We start from the raw sequence: 15,095 nt of genomic DNA, 5'->3' as shown, positions 1-15,095 counted from the left end.
CAATTCCAAATTCAAGATGGAGAGATGGCAATTTAAGACCAAGTTTAGAGTAAAAGGAACATTGTTTTGGCTTCCAATGTTTCATCAATTTTATCATTTTATAAACATTAATTCAATTTTCAACTGGCTATGTCATTTGTAATGACAAAAGACTTACATGTACCACACAAAGATCTCAACTGGAATGGTAGTACTGTACTGTATTCTACTGAGTTCTGTCTAGTAACCCATCTATTAGAGCCCTATCAGAAGCTTACAGCCCTGAAACTAGGCTACTTGGTCTAGACATTTAAGACTAGTGACCAATTGTTTACCCTTGAATGCGATGTGAGCAATAAACCCCTAATACCCATTGGATTTAAGCCTTTTAAGGGCCACATCCAGCTGAAATATCATAATCCACTAGACTGAGAAGAATTTATCTGTTGGTTACATGGTTACCACCCTCTGTAATAAATGATTTTCTGGATTACAGGAAACCATTTGGCTTGACACTCTGCATAATCACATTAAGGTAAAACTGCACCTAGTGAATGGATGGTGGATAAGAAAGCAACACCAAGTGAGTGGATGGTGGAAAAGAAAGCAACACCAAGTGAGTGGATGGTGGGCAAGAAAGCAATGTCAAGTGAGTGGATGGTGGGCAAGAAAGAACAATACTGGTAATATAAAGGTACTGTAACTACCAGTGCTATGCTAATCACTGCCCTTTGGCCAAGTTACCAATTTTTTATGATGTACAGCTGCTAAAGACAGTGAAAATTAACTGAATATAAAGAACCATATTAGTGGACACACAGCCAGGTACCACAGACGTGATGGCTCATCTCTGTTGTCAATGCTCTGGTCCACGGGGGCAACTTTAATACAAACCATTGCTGAAGTGCAGGTATCTGAAAGAGCATTGAGCCACAGTCATTAATTACTTCCTTGTCCTCTATTACTTTCAAGATGAGAGGTTCTAATAATAATAATAATAATAATGAGGACTCTCACCATCCACACACTCACTGTACTGCTGCTTTGGAAGTCTGTCTTTTCCTCTCTTCCTTCTTTCCTTCCTCTCCCTGTCTTTCTTTCCTCTTCCTTCTGCACTATGGGTAACTTTACACTCCCTCATCTGTCTTTCTTTCCTAGACTCTTTCCTCTTCCTTCTGCCTATGGGTGACTCTACACTGAGTGACAAGCCAAATGGTTTCCTTTACACCAGGAAACCATTTATTATGCTGGGTGGTAACCATATAACCAAATTATGGCGCCTGGTGGTTTAGTGGGTAATTAAGGTGCTCCAATAGGACTGAGCCTGTGTAGGTTTATATCCAAGAGGTGGTTGGGGTTTATTGTTCACGTTATGCCACTCAGGGATGAGTAAAGCTGGTCACTCTCATCTTAAATGTCAGGACCAACTTGCCTAGCCCTGGGCTCCTACGCTCCTCTTGGGGTGGCATACGATTGGATGATGGATGGATAGATGGATAATGATAATAATAATAATCTATCCATCCATCATCCAATCCTATGTTGTCCCATGAGAAGCGTAGAAGCCCGGGGTTAGGCAGGTTGGTCCTGACATTTATGATGAGAGTGATCAGCCTCACTCATCCCTGAGTGGCATGATGTGAGCAATAAACCCCAACCATCCCTTGGATATAAACCTACACAGGCTCAATCCGACCAGAGCACCTTATTTATCCACTACACAATCAGGCGCCATAATTTGGTTATATGGTTAACACCCAGCGTAGTAAATGGTTTCCTGGTGTACATGAAACCATTTGGCTTGTTACTCAGTGTAGAGTCACCCACAGGCAAAAGGAAGAGGAAAGAATGAAGGAAAGAAAGACAGAAGAGGGAGTGTAAAGTCACATGTAGGGCAGAAGGAAGAGGAAAGAATGAATGAAAGAAAGAAAGAAGAGGAAGGAAGGAAGAGAGGAAAGAGCAGACACCCAAAGCAGCACTATATTGAACGAGTGGATGGTGAGTACCCTCACCTACCACTAATAATAATAATAATAATAAAAATCTATCTATTGCCTGACACCTCAATCCCATAAGGGGTGGCCACAAACAAACTGCCTCCATGTCGCCTTGTCCAATGCCACTTCACTGCCTTGCTCCTAGCTCACACCTCCCTCTCATATATCTCTCTCCACTCCATCCCTCCATCTCATCCTTGACCTCCCCCTCCCTCTCCCCCCCCTCCACCTCACTTGCATACACTCTCCTCGTTAGCCTCTCACTCTCCATCCTCTCCACATGATAATAATAATAATCCATCCATCATCCAATCCTATGTTGCCCCAGGAGGAGTGTAGGAGCTAGGGGCTAGGCAAGCTGGTCCAGACAAAGATGAGGTGACCAGCCTCACCCATCCCTGCGTGGCATTACATGAGCAATAAACCCCAACCATCCCTTGGATATAAGCCCTCAACACCTCAATATGATCAGAGTGCCTTAATTACTCACTAAACCACCAGGTGCCATAATTTGGTTATATGGTTACTACCCAACATGGTAAATGGTTTCCTGGTGTACAGTAAACCACTTGGCTTATCACTTAGTGTAGAGTCACCCTTAGGCAGAAGGAAGGGGAAAGAATGAAGGAAAGACAGACAGAAGGGGGAGTGTAAAGTCACTTGTGGGCAGAAGGAAGAGGACGGAATGAAGGAAAGAAAAACAGAAAACTAAGGAAGGAAGAGAGGAAAGGGCAGACACCCAAAGCAGCACTATGTCGAGTAAGTGGATGGTGATTGCCCCCCCCTACGGCAAAATAATAATAATAATAATATTACTGCATTATTATTAATACTATTATTATTGAGGTGTCTAGCAATAGATAGATAGACTATTATCATTACTATTAGTACTGGTATTTATTTTAATATTAAACCAGTTTTCTGTTTCTAAAAAGCACCAGTTCTTCCAAAGAAATTCACCCGTACTTAAAACACATTTGTACCTTTCAAATGATAAAAATTGTGTCAATATTTATATACACAGCTAACTTCATCTGCAGAAGTGAAAACAAAACTCTGTAATCATCCATCAAAACACCTATAAAGATGTAGTGAAAGTGTTGGCAATGCAATATCCATCCACCTAGTGTAATTGTTACCTCCTCCTTAAGACATTTCATTAATATCTTCAACATTTGTGGCTAGAGTGATGAGTGGCTGGATGAAGTTCTGGGAACTGTTGCCTCTCCTGACATTGAGAGGGCTCTCCCTCCTTGCTAAGGGATTTTTGTGTGCAGCATGTTAGGAGTGTAATGCTGTATGGTAATGAGACCCGGGCAGTAAAGGAAGAGGATATTCGCAGGCTCAAATGTACAGAAATGACAGTGATTAAGTGGATGTGCTGTGCATCCTTGAATGCAAGGCCTGGGAGGGGTTAGGTTTACAATGGAAGAGTTGAGAGGAAGGATGGGACTGGCTTGTATTGGTGTTGTGATAAGGAGAGGCAGATTGAGATGGTCTGGGCATGTGGAGAGGATGGGGGACGACAACTGGGTGCAGAAAGTGATAAGTGTGAATGTTGGGGGTAAGGCTGCAAGAGGCAGACCAAAAAAGACCTGGGACGAAGTCACAGAATGTGACCTAAGGGATAAGGGACTGAACATGGAGGCTGTCAGAGAGCAAGCAGCATGGAACACCACCATTAGTTGACCAAGGCTGATGCATGCATGCATGTTGGAGCCTTTATAAACTAAACGAAAGGCTTATCATCAACATCCAGACCTCTTTTTCAAACCAAGGATGGGCAGAAGTATGATCCACAGAACAAGAAAACTCCTGGTATGGGACAGGATATTTAGTTCTCATAAACTTTCCCACTCATTTTTTATTTTCCACACTTACCTCCTAAGCTCTGGGTACAGTCCAACGTAGTATGCATACTCTCGACATCTCTCTGGGGTGAAGATGCGTGCTTTGTCAAAGGGGCGGAGTTTTTTCAACAGGTAACTGACTACTGCTGGCGGATACTCCAGACTCACCACAGTGCTGATGATGGTGTGGCCCTGAAGCATAATGTGCAAACTTCTGTACAGCATACACTACAAACACTCAAAATATGAAAATCTGAAAATCTCCATACAGCCATCCATCACCCATCCACTTCTATCTCATGAGGAAAATAGGGACCTGGGGCTGGGCTATTCAGTCCTGACATTAAGATTTGTGAATGTCTTCACTTCCCCGAGGGATATTATGTGATCAATAATGCCCAACCACCCCTATGATGTAAACCCCTGTAGGACCCATCGGGCTGGAACATCTTCACTCAATAGACTGTCACAAGTCATCTGCTTATATGGTCACCACCCAGCATAGTACATGGTTCCTAGGCTACAGTATGCAATTTGGCTTGTCACTCAGTGCAGCCATCTGAAAGCAGCATTACATCCAGTGAACTGATGATGGGTGCCTCCTCCTACCACAAACATAACCTCCACTTTCTAAATTAATTATATACACATCCATCCATCCATCATCGAATCCTATGTCGCCCCATGAGGAGCATAGGAACAAAGCCTCACTCATCCCTGAGTGACATTACGTGAGCAATAAACCCCAACCACCCCATGGATATAAATCTACACAGGCTCAATCTGGCTAGAGCACCTTAACAGCCCACTAAACCACTAGGTGCCATAACTTGGTCATATGGTTACCACCCAGCATAATAAATGGTTTCCTGGTGTACAGGAAACCATTTGGCTTGTCGCTCAGTGTAGAGTCATCCGTAGACAGATGGAAGAGGAAAGAATGAAGGAAAGAAAGACAGAAGAGGAACGATGGAAGGATGAGAGGATAGGGCAGCCACCCGAGAGCAGCACTACATCGAAAGTAATCCCTCTAATATCCGAACATCCCCACTAACTGGACATAATCGTCCCGGGATCCAATATCCCCCCCCCCCCCCCCCAAAAAAAAACAAAAAAAAAAAAAAAAAAAAAACCAAACACCCTCCCGTAATTTGAACTTGGCGCGCAGGGCGCGGGACAGCTTTGTTGTGGAGCGTCATTCCTCCGACGTTCGCTAGGGCGCCCCTGCATCCTCCCCACTTTCCGCCTGTCTCTCGTTGCGAGTGAACGCTCATCGTCATGGCTCTCCATGTGTTCGCTTTTGTGGTGGTGCCTTACCTGCTGCAGGCACTCCTGCTGCTCTCGTGCCTCTCCTTCGTGTGTGTGATGATGGCCCCACTGCCTGAGAAGAGGAAGAGAGTGGTGTTGACTCTGGAGAAGAAGCGGGAGATACTGGAGAAAGTAGATGCGGGGTGGTCTTCTTCACGCATCCTCCGCGAGTCTAACCTGGCCTGATCTGCTTTGATATTAAGAGATCCCGAGACAAACTCATGCAGTACACAGCTGACTTCTCATCGAGAAGTCAGCTGATTTGGTATTGACAGCAACATGCTGCTGGTGTGATGGTACGTGGAACGGAGCTGAAGGCTGCTGCTGAGAAGTTCGCCAGGCTTCACGACGCCCTAGACTTCAAGGTATCCGAGGGTTGGCTCTTCACGTTTAAGTTACGGCATGGCCTTACCAACCGTAAGGCTCATGGCGAAGCTTTGGGCGCTAACAAGGATGGAGTTGACGAGTTTCGGCACAAGGTGAAGGGCTTGATCGACATGGAGGGCCTCACTCTCGGTCAAGTCTACAATGCTGACGAAACTGGTTTATTTTATCGCTCTTTGCCAATGAACACTCTAGCCGAGGAGATGCAGAAACGTGTACCTGGCCGCAAGCTCTCCAAGCAACAGATATCTGCTATGAGTTGTGCCAATGCTAACGGCATGCACCGGCTTAAGCCCGTTATTGTTGGCCGCGCAAAGCAGCCTCGGTGTCTTCGTGGGGTGATGGATGTCCTTCCTGTCGTCTGGTACCATTCTTTGAAGGCATGGTTCACAGCCCAGATCTTCAAAGACTGGTTCCACCGCCATTTCGTCAAGCAGGTCATACATTACCAGACAGAGAAACTGGGAATCCCACGCGACCAGGTAAAGGCCCTCCTTCTCCTCGACAATGCACTTGCCCACCCATGCGACAAGAACTTGGTGGCTGAGAATGGCCGCATTAGGTGCATGTTTCTGCCACCTCATACGACTGCTCTCATCCAACCAATGGACCAAGGAGTGATCGTGGCAACGAAGAGGCTGTACCGAGGGAAGTTCCTGGACAAGGTGATGGTTGTTCTCGAGGACGAGGACGAGCACAGGGAGGGACAGGACACGCGAGGCCAGCGTACTTTGGAAAACCTTTGCCGCTACAACATCAAGTCTGCAATCTACAACTGGGCCAGTGCATGGAAGGATATCCCTGTCAAGACTCTAGAAAATGGTTGGTCTCGTCTGCTTCTCGGAACAGATGTGGAGTACGATTTCCTAGGTTTTGACGTGGATGACTTCCATGCACGTCTACGTATGCATGGCGACGATGTTGATGTGGACGACGTGCGTGAGTGGTTGGATGACGACGAGGGAGATCCTGGGTATCAGACCCCGTCTTATATCGAGATCGCATCTTCAGTTGCAGGTGTCAGTACCCAGCTTGAAGATTCCGACGAGGACGGTGACAATGATGCGGACTCCTCTCAGCACGACACAACTCCAGCCATCCCCAAGCTGAGCGCACTCCAGGAACACCTAGAGTTCGTTCTGGACTACCTGGAACACCCGGACTGCAACAGGGAGATGGGGCCCTTGGGACTTGTGGAGGAAGTGCGTGCTTTCAGGCAGCGCATCATTAATCGTCAGTATCGTCGTTCCTTGCGTCAATCAACGATTGACAGTTTTTTCAGGCCCGTGACCCCCACTGTGCCCAGCCCTGGCTCCACTCCGTTGCCTCCCCAAGACAGGCCCTCATGCTCTGAGCCACAGCCCAGCACATCAGCCACAGTGGAGTCACCGCTCAACGTGAGTTTGTGTCTGTCTTCAGAGTCGTCTGCAGTGGGTATGCCATCACCACGACCCAGCGACGCACCCCTAGGTCACCTGCCAGCGATACTCTCGGACTCTGACAGCGAATAGACGCCAAGAACTTCTCCACTAGACCACACGGGAATTTACAGTGTTGTGCAGTGAAAAAAACAGTGCATTGTGTTAAGGATTTACAGTTGTCAGTGAAATGACAAACAATTTTTGGACTAAATTTAACATAAATAAACTTGTGTGTTTTTGCTTTAGAAAATGGTTATAAGAGTGGAAAGTGTGCAGGGTGCAACACTTATTAAGTTACAATGGAGCATATGTTAGACAAGAGTGCGCACTGTGAAGAGAATGGACTTCTAAGTGCGAATGACTAAGTTCAGTGCAAGACTTCATGAACAGTGTACTGCAAGTGCTTCAGGAAATCCTTCTTACTGTCAGAGTCTGAAAGGAGGCAGTTATTCATCAGGATGGCCATGGACTTGCTGTAAGTAGGAAGAATGTTTCATACTGTACTCTACTGTATTTTCCATACTATACTTACCTCAAACACCTCATTTCACTCTTTTATGTCCCTTATTGGTGTGAATATGCTGTGTCTTAGGTGCTATGCATGTGCAGTAGGGAGGTGTTTTTCTGAGTTACGCTAGGTTAGGGTCCATAACTACCAGTCCAGGAGCCAGGGACTTGTAAGTACCCAGAATGTTGAATATTGTATGAACCTACCTCAAAAATCTCATTTTATGCTTCTTTTGCATTTATTTCAGTCTTTTATGTCCCTCATTGGTGTGATTTGGGTCTTAAATAGGTGCTATGCATGTCCAGAGGGAGTAGCATAGGTGTTTTTCTGAGTTAGGGTCCATAAGTACAAGTCCAGAAGCTGGGGCCCAATATCCGGACAGGACCACTATCTGGACCTGCCTATGGCTCTATTACATTGGATATTGGAGGGATTACTGTATATATATACAGTATACAGTAACCCCTCCAAGATCAGACGTAATAGAGCCCAAGTAACGTTCGGGACTTGGTCTTGTCTGGGACTTGGGCAAAATGCCCCTGGACAGGTACTTATAGAACCCAACCGAACCTAACTTTGAAAGCCACCTAAATAACTCCCTACTGGACATGCACACGACCTATTTAAAACCCTATTCACACAAATAAAGGACATAAACCATAAAATAAATGAAAAGGAACCAGAGAATGAGAAGTGAGTAAGGAAAATATTTACATTGTACAGGGTACTTACGACACATCCGTGGCCAACGCGAAGATTAACCTGCCTCCTCTATGGCTCTGACAGTGGTGAAGGTGCGCTTGAAGCACGTACAGTAATCCTGTGTTGCGCTGCACTTAATCCTTTGTACTGTGAATTATAATTTTTAACACTGCACATTCTGTTCTTACTTGCGCCATGCCAGTTGCAACACGCCAGTGTTGCACTCTGCACTTAATCCTATGCACTCTGATTTCTAATTTCTTAACAATGCACAACACTGTAAATTCCCATGTGGTCTAGTGGTGAGTTATTGCTGTTTATTCACTGTCTGAGCCACAGAGGTAGGGCACCACCACAAAAACGAGCATGTGGGCAGCCATGGCAGTGAACGTGCAGTCACGACGGTAGGTAGGTAGGAAGTCGGGAGGACGCAAGGGTGCTCTAGTGGATGTCGGAGGAATTACACACCAAAACACAGCTGTTCATCACCATGCGGCAAATTTAGAGTAGGAATTTTTTTTTTTTTTTTTTTTTTTTTTTTTTTTTTTTTTAATGCGAGGAAGAAGGAACCAAAGGCCATGAGCCCGCAGTAACAGTTCCCTCCAAGAGAAAAACAAAATACAATAGAGAGCCAAATTCAAGATCCGATCATTTTGAGATGCCTGGACACACTGCGTTTGAAAGACTGGAGATCATAGGCAGGAGGAAATACAGACAGAGGGAGACAGTTCCAGAGCTGACCTGTTGCATGAATGAAAGACTGGGAGTAACGGTTAACTCTTGCATTAGAGAGTTGGACAGAAAAGGGATGAGAGTTTGCTGCCAGACGGGTGCTACGCGCCCGTCGTAGAGGTGGAGGAATGCAAGCAGACAGTTCAGAGGAGCAGTGACCATTAAAGTAGCGATAGAAAAGAGATAAAGATGCAACAGTGCGGCGAAGAGACAGAGGTTGAAGGGAGTCAGTAAGAGGAGGAGAGTTAATGAGACGAAAAGCCTTTGAACACATATTGGCTTTCTTTTTGCATTTTGACATTTTCTGGCCATTTTGGTCTCCCAGATGTTCTCAAAAAAATGAAAAACTGAGAATGCAAAGGTGTGGGCATATCTCCAGTTTTCGATGATGATTTCTGAGGCATGTCATGAAATAACATTCAGGTATACCCTGGTTTAATGATGCAATTGGTTAGGTAAAAACCCATTGTTAGGTAGGGTACCGTATATTGGGGTAGATTTAACATGCAAAGTAATGGGATGCATTTTTCAGCCTTGGGTTTCTCCCCAACCAACTCCCAAACGAGCCCCACAACAAGTTTAAAGCCAATCTTAATGGCCTAACACCTGTAAAAGACGCTAACCCTAGGCCTAACACCTGTAAATAACTCATTAGAACCAACAAATAAAATCTGAAAATCATCAAATATGTCTGAAAAAAATCAAGCTAAGTAAACTGTACCCCAAAATGACAATGTTCACCCCACCTATGGCTAAAACACCTGAATCTAAGTCTAAAAACAGTTTATAAATCAACCTAAATACTCGATTTTAGTCTTAAATATCATCAAAATTGGTAAAAAAATCAAAACCCATCGTTAAACCGGGGTTTGGCCATCGTTTGGCAGTGTATGGTGTATTTCTACCCCCATCACTAAGCTGGGGTATCGCATCTAGGGGTATCGTATATTGAGGTATAACTGTATGTGATCTTCCAGTATCATTACTGACTACCTTGTAGCTTGGGATACTATATTACTATACGGCTTTTACTCTACTTTGGCCCAGACTTCAGTCCTTTTACAGCTTCTTTCATATTGTTCAATACCAGAAACACATTACTATGGACCTGTGTTGTTTCCATGGCATTTTTTTTCTTTTCTTTTCATGATAAGCATCACATTCTAATCACATTCTAGTATGAATGTAATCTTACAACTCAGTAAGCCAATGGAGAGACGATAAGTTTTAGCCAAGTTAATGCAAAATGAATATACCGTAGTGTTCAGCCAATTATTATACAAAATTAGCTCACTTACACTTCTGTGCACTCAAATTTAACCCTATGAACTGAGGTGACTTTTTTCTGTTGAGGGTATATTCTTACTTCTACCAGAATATTGTTATTAAACCTAGGAGAGGACTCTCATACTGAAGGGGTATAATAAGATTGTATCTTACCCAGCCAGCTCGAAAAGTCTACCCTCAACTAAATAAAATCATCAGGTGGCAAAAATTAAATGCAAAAGACATCCCCTGGCTCAAAGGGTTAATAATATGGCTATCAGCCCTTTATCTACACTACCACATGCCTCTTTTCTAGGAACAGTAATCTGACCTCTCTGCTTACCTGGTGATTTTTCATGCCCAGAGAAGAGTAAAACCTGCTGCGGTCTGCGTTGCCACACACCGAACACACCATTAAATCTTTATCAACGAGCCTATCACAACAAATGTTAATGTCCTCCTGACGCCTCACCATCGCCATCAAGGTCTCACTGTAGTCAGGGTTACTTAAGTTGTTGCAGGCTGCTATCATGCACTTCCTGGGGAGGGAATATAAAACATTTATTAAGGAAGTGCAGGGTATGTAAAACCTATATTAAGTTGTTATAATGCTACAATTGGAGAATGAATACTGCACACCCTCATTACCTATGTCAATGAAGTTGGAGTAGGTTATGTACTCACTCCTGTTTGTCTTTGTTTGTTAATCCACAAGATATTTCAATAAATTACTGATGGATTTCACTGAAAGTTTGTAAACATGTGGGTCATTGGCTATGGAAGGGTTGATTACAATTTGGAGGTAATCTGAGTTGTCTGGTATAGGCACTGGCAGAGGTAAATGCTTTCTGAGTGCACTTAACTTGCTTTACAACTGGGTTCTTACAAAAAATTGGGTTTTACAGGGGGGGGGGGAAGTGCTTAAAACAATTGTATACCTGTACATTGTAAAACGAGGATCTACTGTACCACCATCATTATCTTTACGACCTATTTCTTCCCAACTAAGGATGGGGTGGTCAAAAAACAATACTGGACTGCTATCACGCAAAACCTGGGGAAGGAATCTAAAACAAATACTATGGTCAGTTCCAGGGAGTCTGTAAATAAAACCCACACTTGTAGACGAAGAATATAACTACCAAACAGTTTCGGTGGACACTGCCACCATCTTCAGTGGTCAAGATAAAGACAGGGAGTGACATATTGACAATACAAGGGTTCCTTTTTATGTGTGTGTGTGTGTGTGTGTGTGTGTGGATTGTGGTAGGTGGGGGCACTCACCATCCACTCACTCAATGTAGTGCTGCTCTTGGGTGTCTGCCCTTTCCTCTCTTCCATCCTCTTCTGTCTTTCTTTCCTTGTCCTTCTGCCTATGGGTGACTTTACACTTCCTCTTCTGTCTTTCTTTCCTTCATTCTTTCCTTTTCCTTCTTCCTGTGGGTGACTCTACACTGAATGACAAGCCAAATGGTTTCCTGTACACCAGGAAACCATTTACTACGCCGGGTGGTAACCATATAACCAAATTTTGGCACCTGGTGGTTTAGTGGGTAATTATTGTGCTCCAGTCGGATTGAGCCGGTGAGGGTTTATATCCAAGGAGTGGTTGGGGTTGACTGCTCATGTAATGCCACTCAGGGATGAGTGAGGCTGGTCACTCTCATCTTAAATGTCGAGACCAACTGCCTAGCCCCGGGCTCCTACACTCCTCATGGAGCAATGTAGGAATGGATGATGGATGGATGGATGGTGTGTGGAAGGGTGGGGTAAATTTGCAGTCCAGAACATATACAAGAAGAAAATAATCTCATTTGGGAAATCTTCCAAAACTTAAGGTATACCAAATGGTTCATTAAAAAAGCATACCTTAAAGCTAGGCAATCTTACTACGTACTGTACCTAAAGACCCCACCACAGAAAAGTTAACACTTTCCCACTTTGCCTTATGTTGCAGACTTGAATATGGTAAGAGTTAATAGGTTCCAGTAGTGATGTAAATATAGCATTTAGGTATACCTCCACCGTCAGATCAATGTTAGTAAAGAACAAATGTACAGCATATTCAGAAACAGACATATATAAAATTCCTTGCAAAGATTGTGATCTAGTTTACATTGGAAAACAGGTCACAGTTTGCAAACACGGATTAAGGAACACAAGTATGCCATAAAAACATGTAATTTAAATAATGCAATATTTAACCATGTTTGTGAAGCCAACCACAGAACTGACTGGCAAGGTAGCCATCTACTGTACAAAAGTCATGACTTTCGGAAACGAAAGATTATTGAAGCCATGTGTATCCAAAAATACGAGAATTTCAACCTTAGTGAAGGCATGTACAAGCTAGATCCTATAATGAGGCCCCTAGTGGAAATGTTCCTTCCTGCACCGACACAGGGGAGGTCAGATAGGAATTACACCTGACCTGTCTGGTAATGTCCCCCCCCTTTCCCCCTTGGGTTAATCCCCGCTTACAATCCACCCCACCCCACCTCACCTTTACCTCACCCTTCCACACACACACACATACAAAAAGGAACCTTTGTATTGTCAATATGTCACTCCCTCTCTCTATCTTGACCATTGAAGTTGGTGGCAGTGTCCACTGAAACTGTTTGGTAATTATATTCTTCATCTACAAGTGTGGGTTTTATTTACTGTCTTTGATAATCACGCAAGAGTGATTCATCCAGCCATCCAGAGAGTCTGACGCACTGATTTTGCCAGCTGAGGACAAGTGGAATCGGTAACACTGCGTGATGCTCTCGGCTGGTGATTGGTCAATTCCCGTTGTGTTTGAACGTGCTCCAAACTGACTTCTTATTCCTATCAGCCCCTCATTTATTTGTAAGATACTGGATTTTACAGCTACAAATTAATGCAGTGATACCTTTAATAATAAATATGTGCCTTTTAAACTGTTAATGATAAACCTGAACGATATTCATAACAAAACTAAGTAAAGTCTCAACTGGACGCATACGGACACAGTTAGCGACTGTGGAGGGAATTCAGACGTTTGGAGCAAGGTGGTTCCGAGGTCCTGTGAAGGCTCGAATGTTTTTCCCACCACTACTACACAGTGTCACAGTCTACGGTCTACACCATGCCCTTCCTTACCTCATCTACTATGATACAACCATACCCTAGGTACAATTACGTGTAGCTTATTTTTTTTCATTCATTGCCAAATGCCATGTATCCCAAACTGGGTGGCCAAGGGCTTAGAGTTAATTGTTTTACAGGGAGGGGCACTAATCCTCCACCAACCCCACTTGACACGTAGGGAGAACGTTATGCCAACAGCATTTGGTGTTCCCAGGCGGTCACCCATCCAAGTACTAACCAGACCCAACGTTGCTTAACTTCGCTGATCGGACGGGAAGCGGTGTACTCAACATGGCATGCCCACCATACCCTAGATACAATTAGCTTATCTTCTAATAATTATGATGTTTGTAAGCACACACACACACTCACACACACACAGCTCACTGGGGTCTATACATCCTCTTCTTGATATATACAGTATACTGTATACAGACATTTTCATTACCTTCATAGGTAAGTTCAATAGCTTTAAAAATCTGCATTTGTTTGTATTCATAGTCAAATTCAGTCAAATTATTTTTTACATTGATAAGTTTGATGTTTGATTTTCCTGATCATTTTCATAAGTATCATAAGAGACAGAGAGACAGACTTATGGGCACCCTATCCCTGGCCAGCATGCACCCTCTCCTCAAGCAGGGTATAACACTTACGTGTCACCTTCTTTATCTTTCTCCACAACCTCCTGATCACTCCACTTAGTCAGGGTTCTGTAAAAAATGAAGCCATATATTACAAATGAATGGCTAATGAATTTCCATGTCAAGATATAACAACATCGATTAAGACAAATTCCAATTAGCTACATGAAATACACTCAAACCATGCAAATATGACACTTCAGAGCATCATTGGAGTTCCTAACAATCACTGCATGTAAAGGATTCTCATACGATAACCCAGTGATTGAGGTAAAGACACATAATAATTTTGTAATTCAACACCATACTAACATACTAACATTGTTTTAACACAGCTGTGATATAACGTGTTTTTGAGTTGATGTCTATTTCATTTCCAAAATTTAAGCCACTGTGGTCATATTTAGAGCAAATACACGTGTCACTCAACCATATCAATCCTAACACATCTACATGGGCCACACTGCATATTTCCAAAACCATGTGTCTGAATCCTCCCCCCCCCCCTCCTCCCAGTGTACAGTACAACCCAAGTGGCCACTGCATTAAGACCCTCCTCTCCAACATTATGGGAAACAGTAAAGTCCTCTTCATGTAGCTGCCCTTTTTATCTTTTTTATTTTATTTATTTTTTTACATTTTTCTGATCACACCCATCAGCAGACAAGATCTATTATGAGAAAAATACATCACCATCACCATCCGTACCTCCTTTCCCACCTTTGGGTGGGGTGAGGAGTAACTGTGTCCAGACAGCCAAAGTCTGCCCAGTTCAGTGGGCCAACATAAAGAAATTATTCCTGATAATAATAATTAACTACTACAGTGACTTGCTTATTGCAGAAATTAGCTAAAACCCTTTATGAATGTGGTCACTAACCCCATCATATCAAGAACCAGCTCCTCATCGTACTTCATCTTCCAGGACAACTGGTGTGCATTATTCGGCCAGGTTCTCGCCATGTGCATCGTGTTCTGTGGAATGGAAACCCACTATTAGAAAAACAGCTGGTCATGTTCTCAGCATGTTCTGCAGAATGCAAACCCACTATTAGCAAAAGAACGGGCCATGTTCTCATCACATCAGCCATGGTCTGTGTTGACCTGGCCATACTCTTAGCATATCTACCATGTTCTGTGGATTGCAAATCCATCATCAGAAAAAGAACTGGCCATGTTCTCAGCATAAC

At 43.6% G+C, this 15,095-nt stretch overlaps 1 protein-coding gene and 1 pseudogene across 1 annotated transcript in view; both read right to left on the bottom strand.

Moving 5' to 3' along the window:
• Positions 1–346: 346 nt before the first annotated feature.
• LOC145397876 (uncharacterized) overlaps positions 347–15,095 on the bottom strand; it is a 37,516-nt gene continuing 22,767 nt past the window's right edge. The window contains exons 10-14 of the mRNA XM_080270910.1: positions 14,786–14,880; positions 13,918–13,974; positions 10,491–10,686; positions 3,858–4,018; positions 347–893 (exon numbers count right to left, since the gene is read on the bottom strand). Coding sequence (XP_080127036.1) covers positions 863–893; positions 3,858–4,018; positions 10,491–10,686; positions 13,918–13,974; positions 14,786–14,880 — 540 coding nt within the window. The 3' untranslated portion in view covers positions 347–862. The remainder of the gene's footprint in view (positions 894–3,857; positions 4,019–10,490; positions 10,687–13,917; positions 13,975–14,785; positions 14,881–15,095) is intronic.
• Positions 13,451–13,569, bottom strand: LOC145397946 (5S ribosomal RNA; annotated as a pseudogene).

Source organism: Coenobita brevimanus, chromosome 43, assembly GCF_032717465.1.
Source record: "Coenobita brevimanus isolate Jiangsu-jjx chromosome 43, ASM3271746v2, whole genome shotgun sequence".
NCBI classification, from domain to species: domain Eukaryota; kingdom Metazoa; phylum Arthropoda; class Malacostraca; order Decapoda; family Coenobitidae; genus Coenobita; species Coenobita brevimanus.
This window is presented reverse-complemented; position numbering and strand designations above follow the sequence as displayed.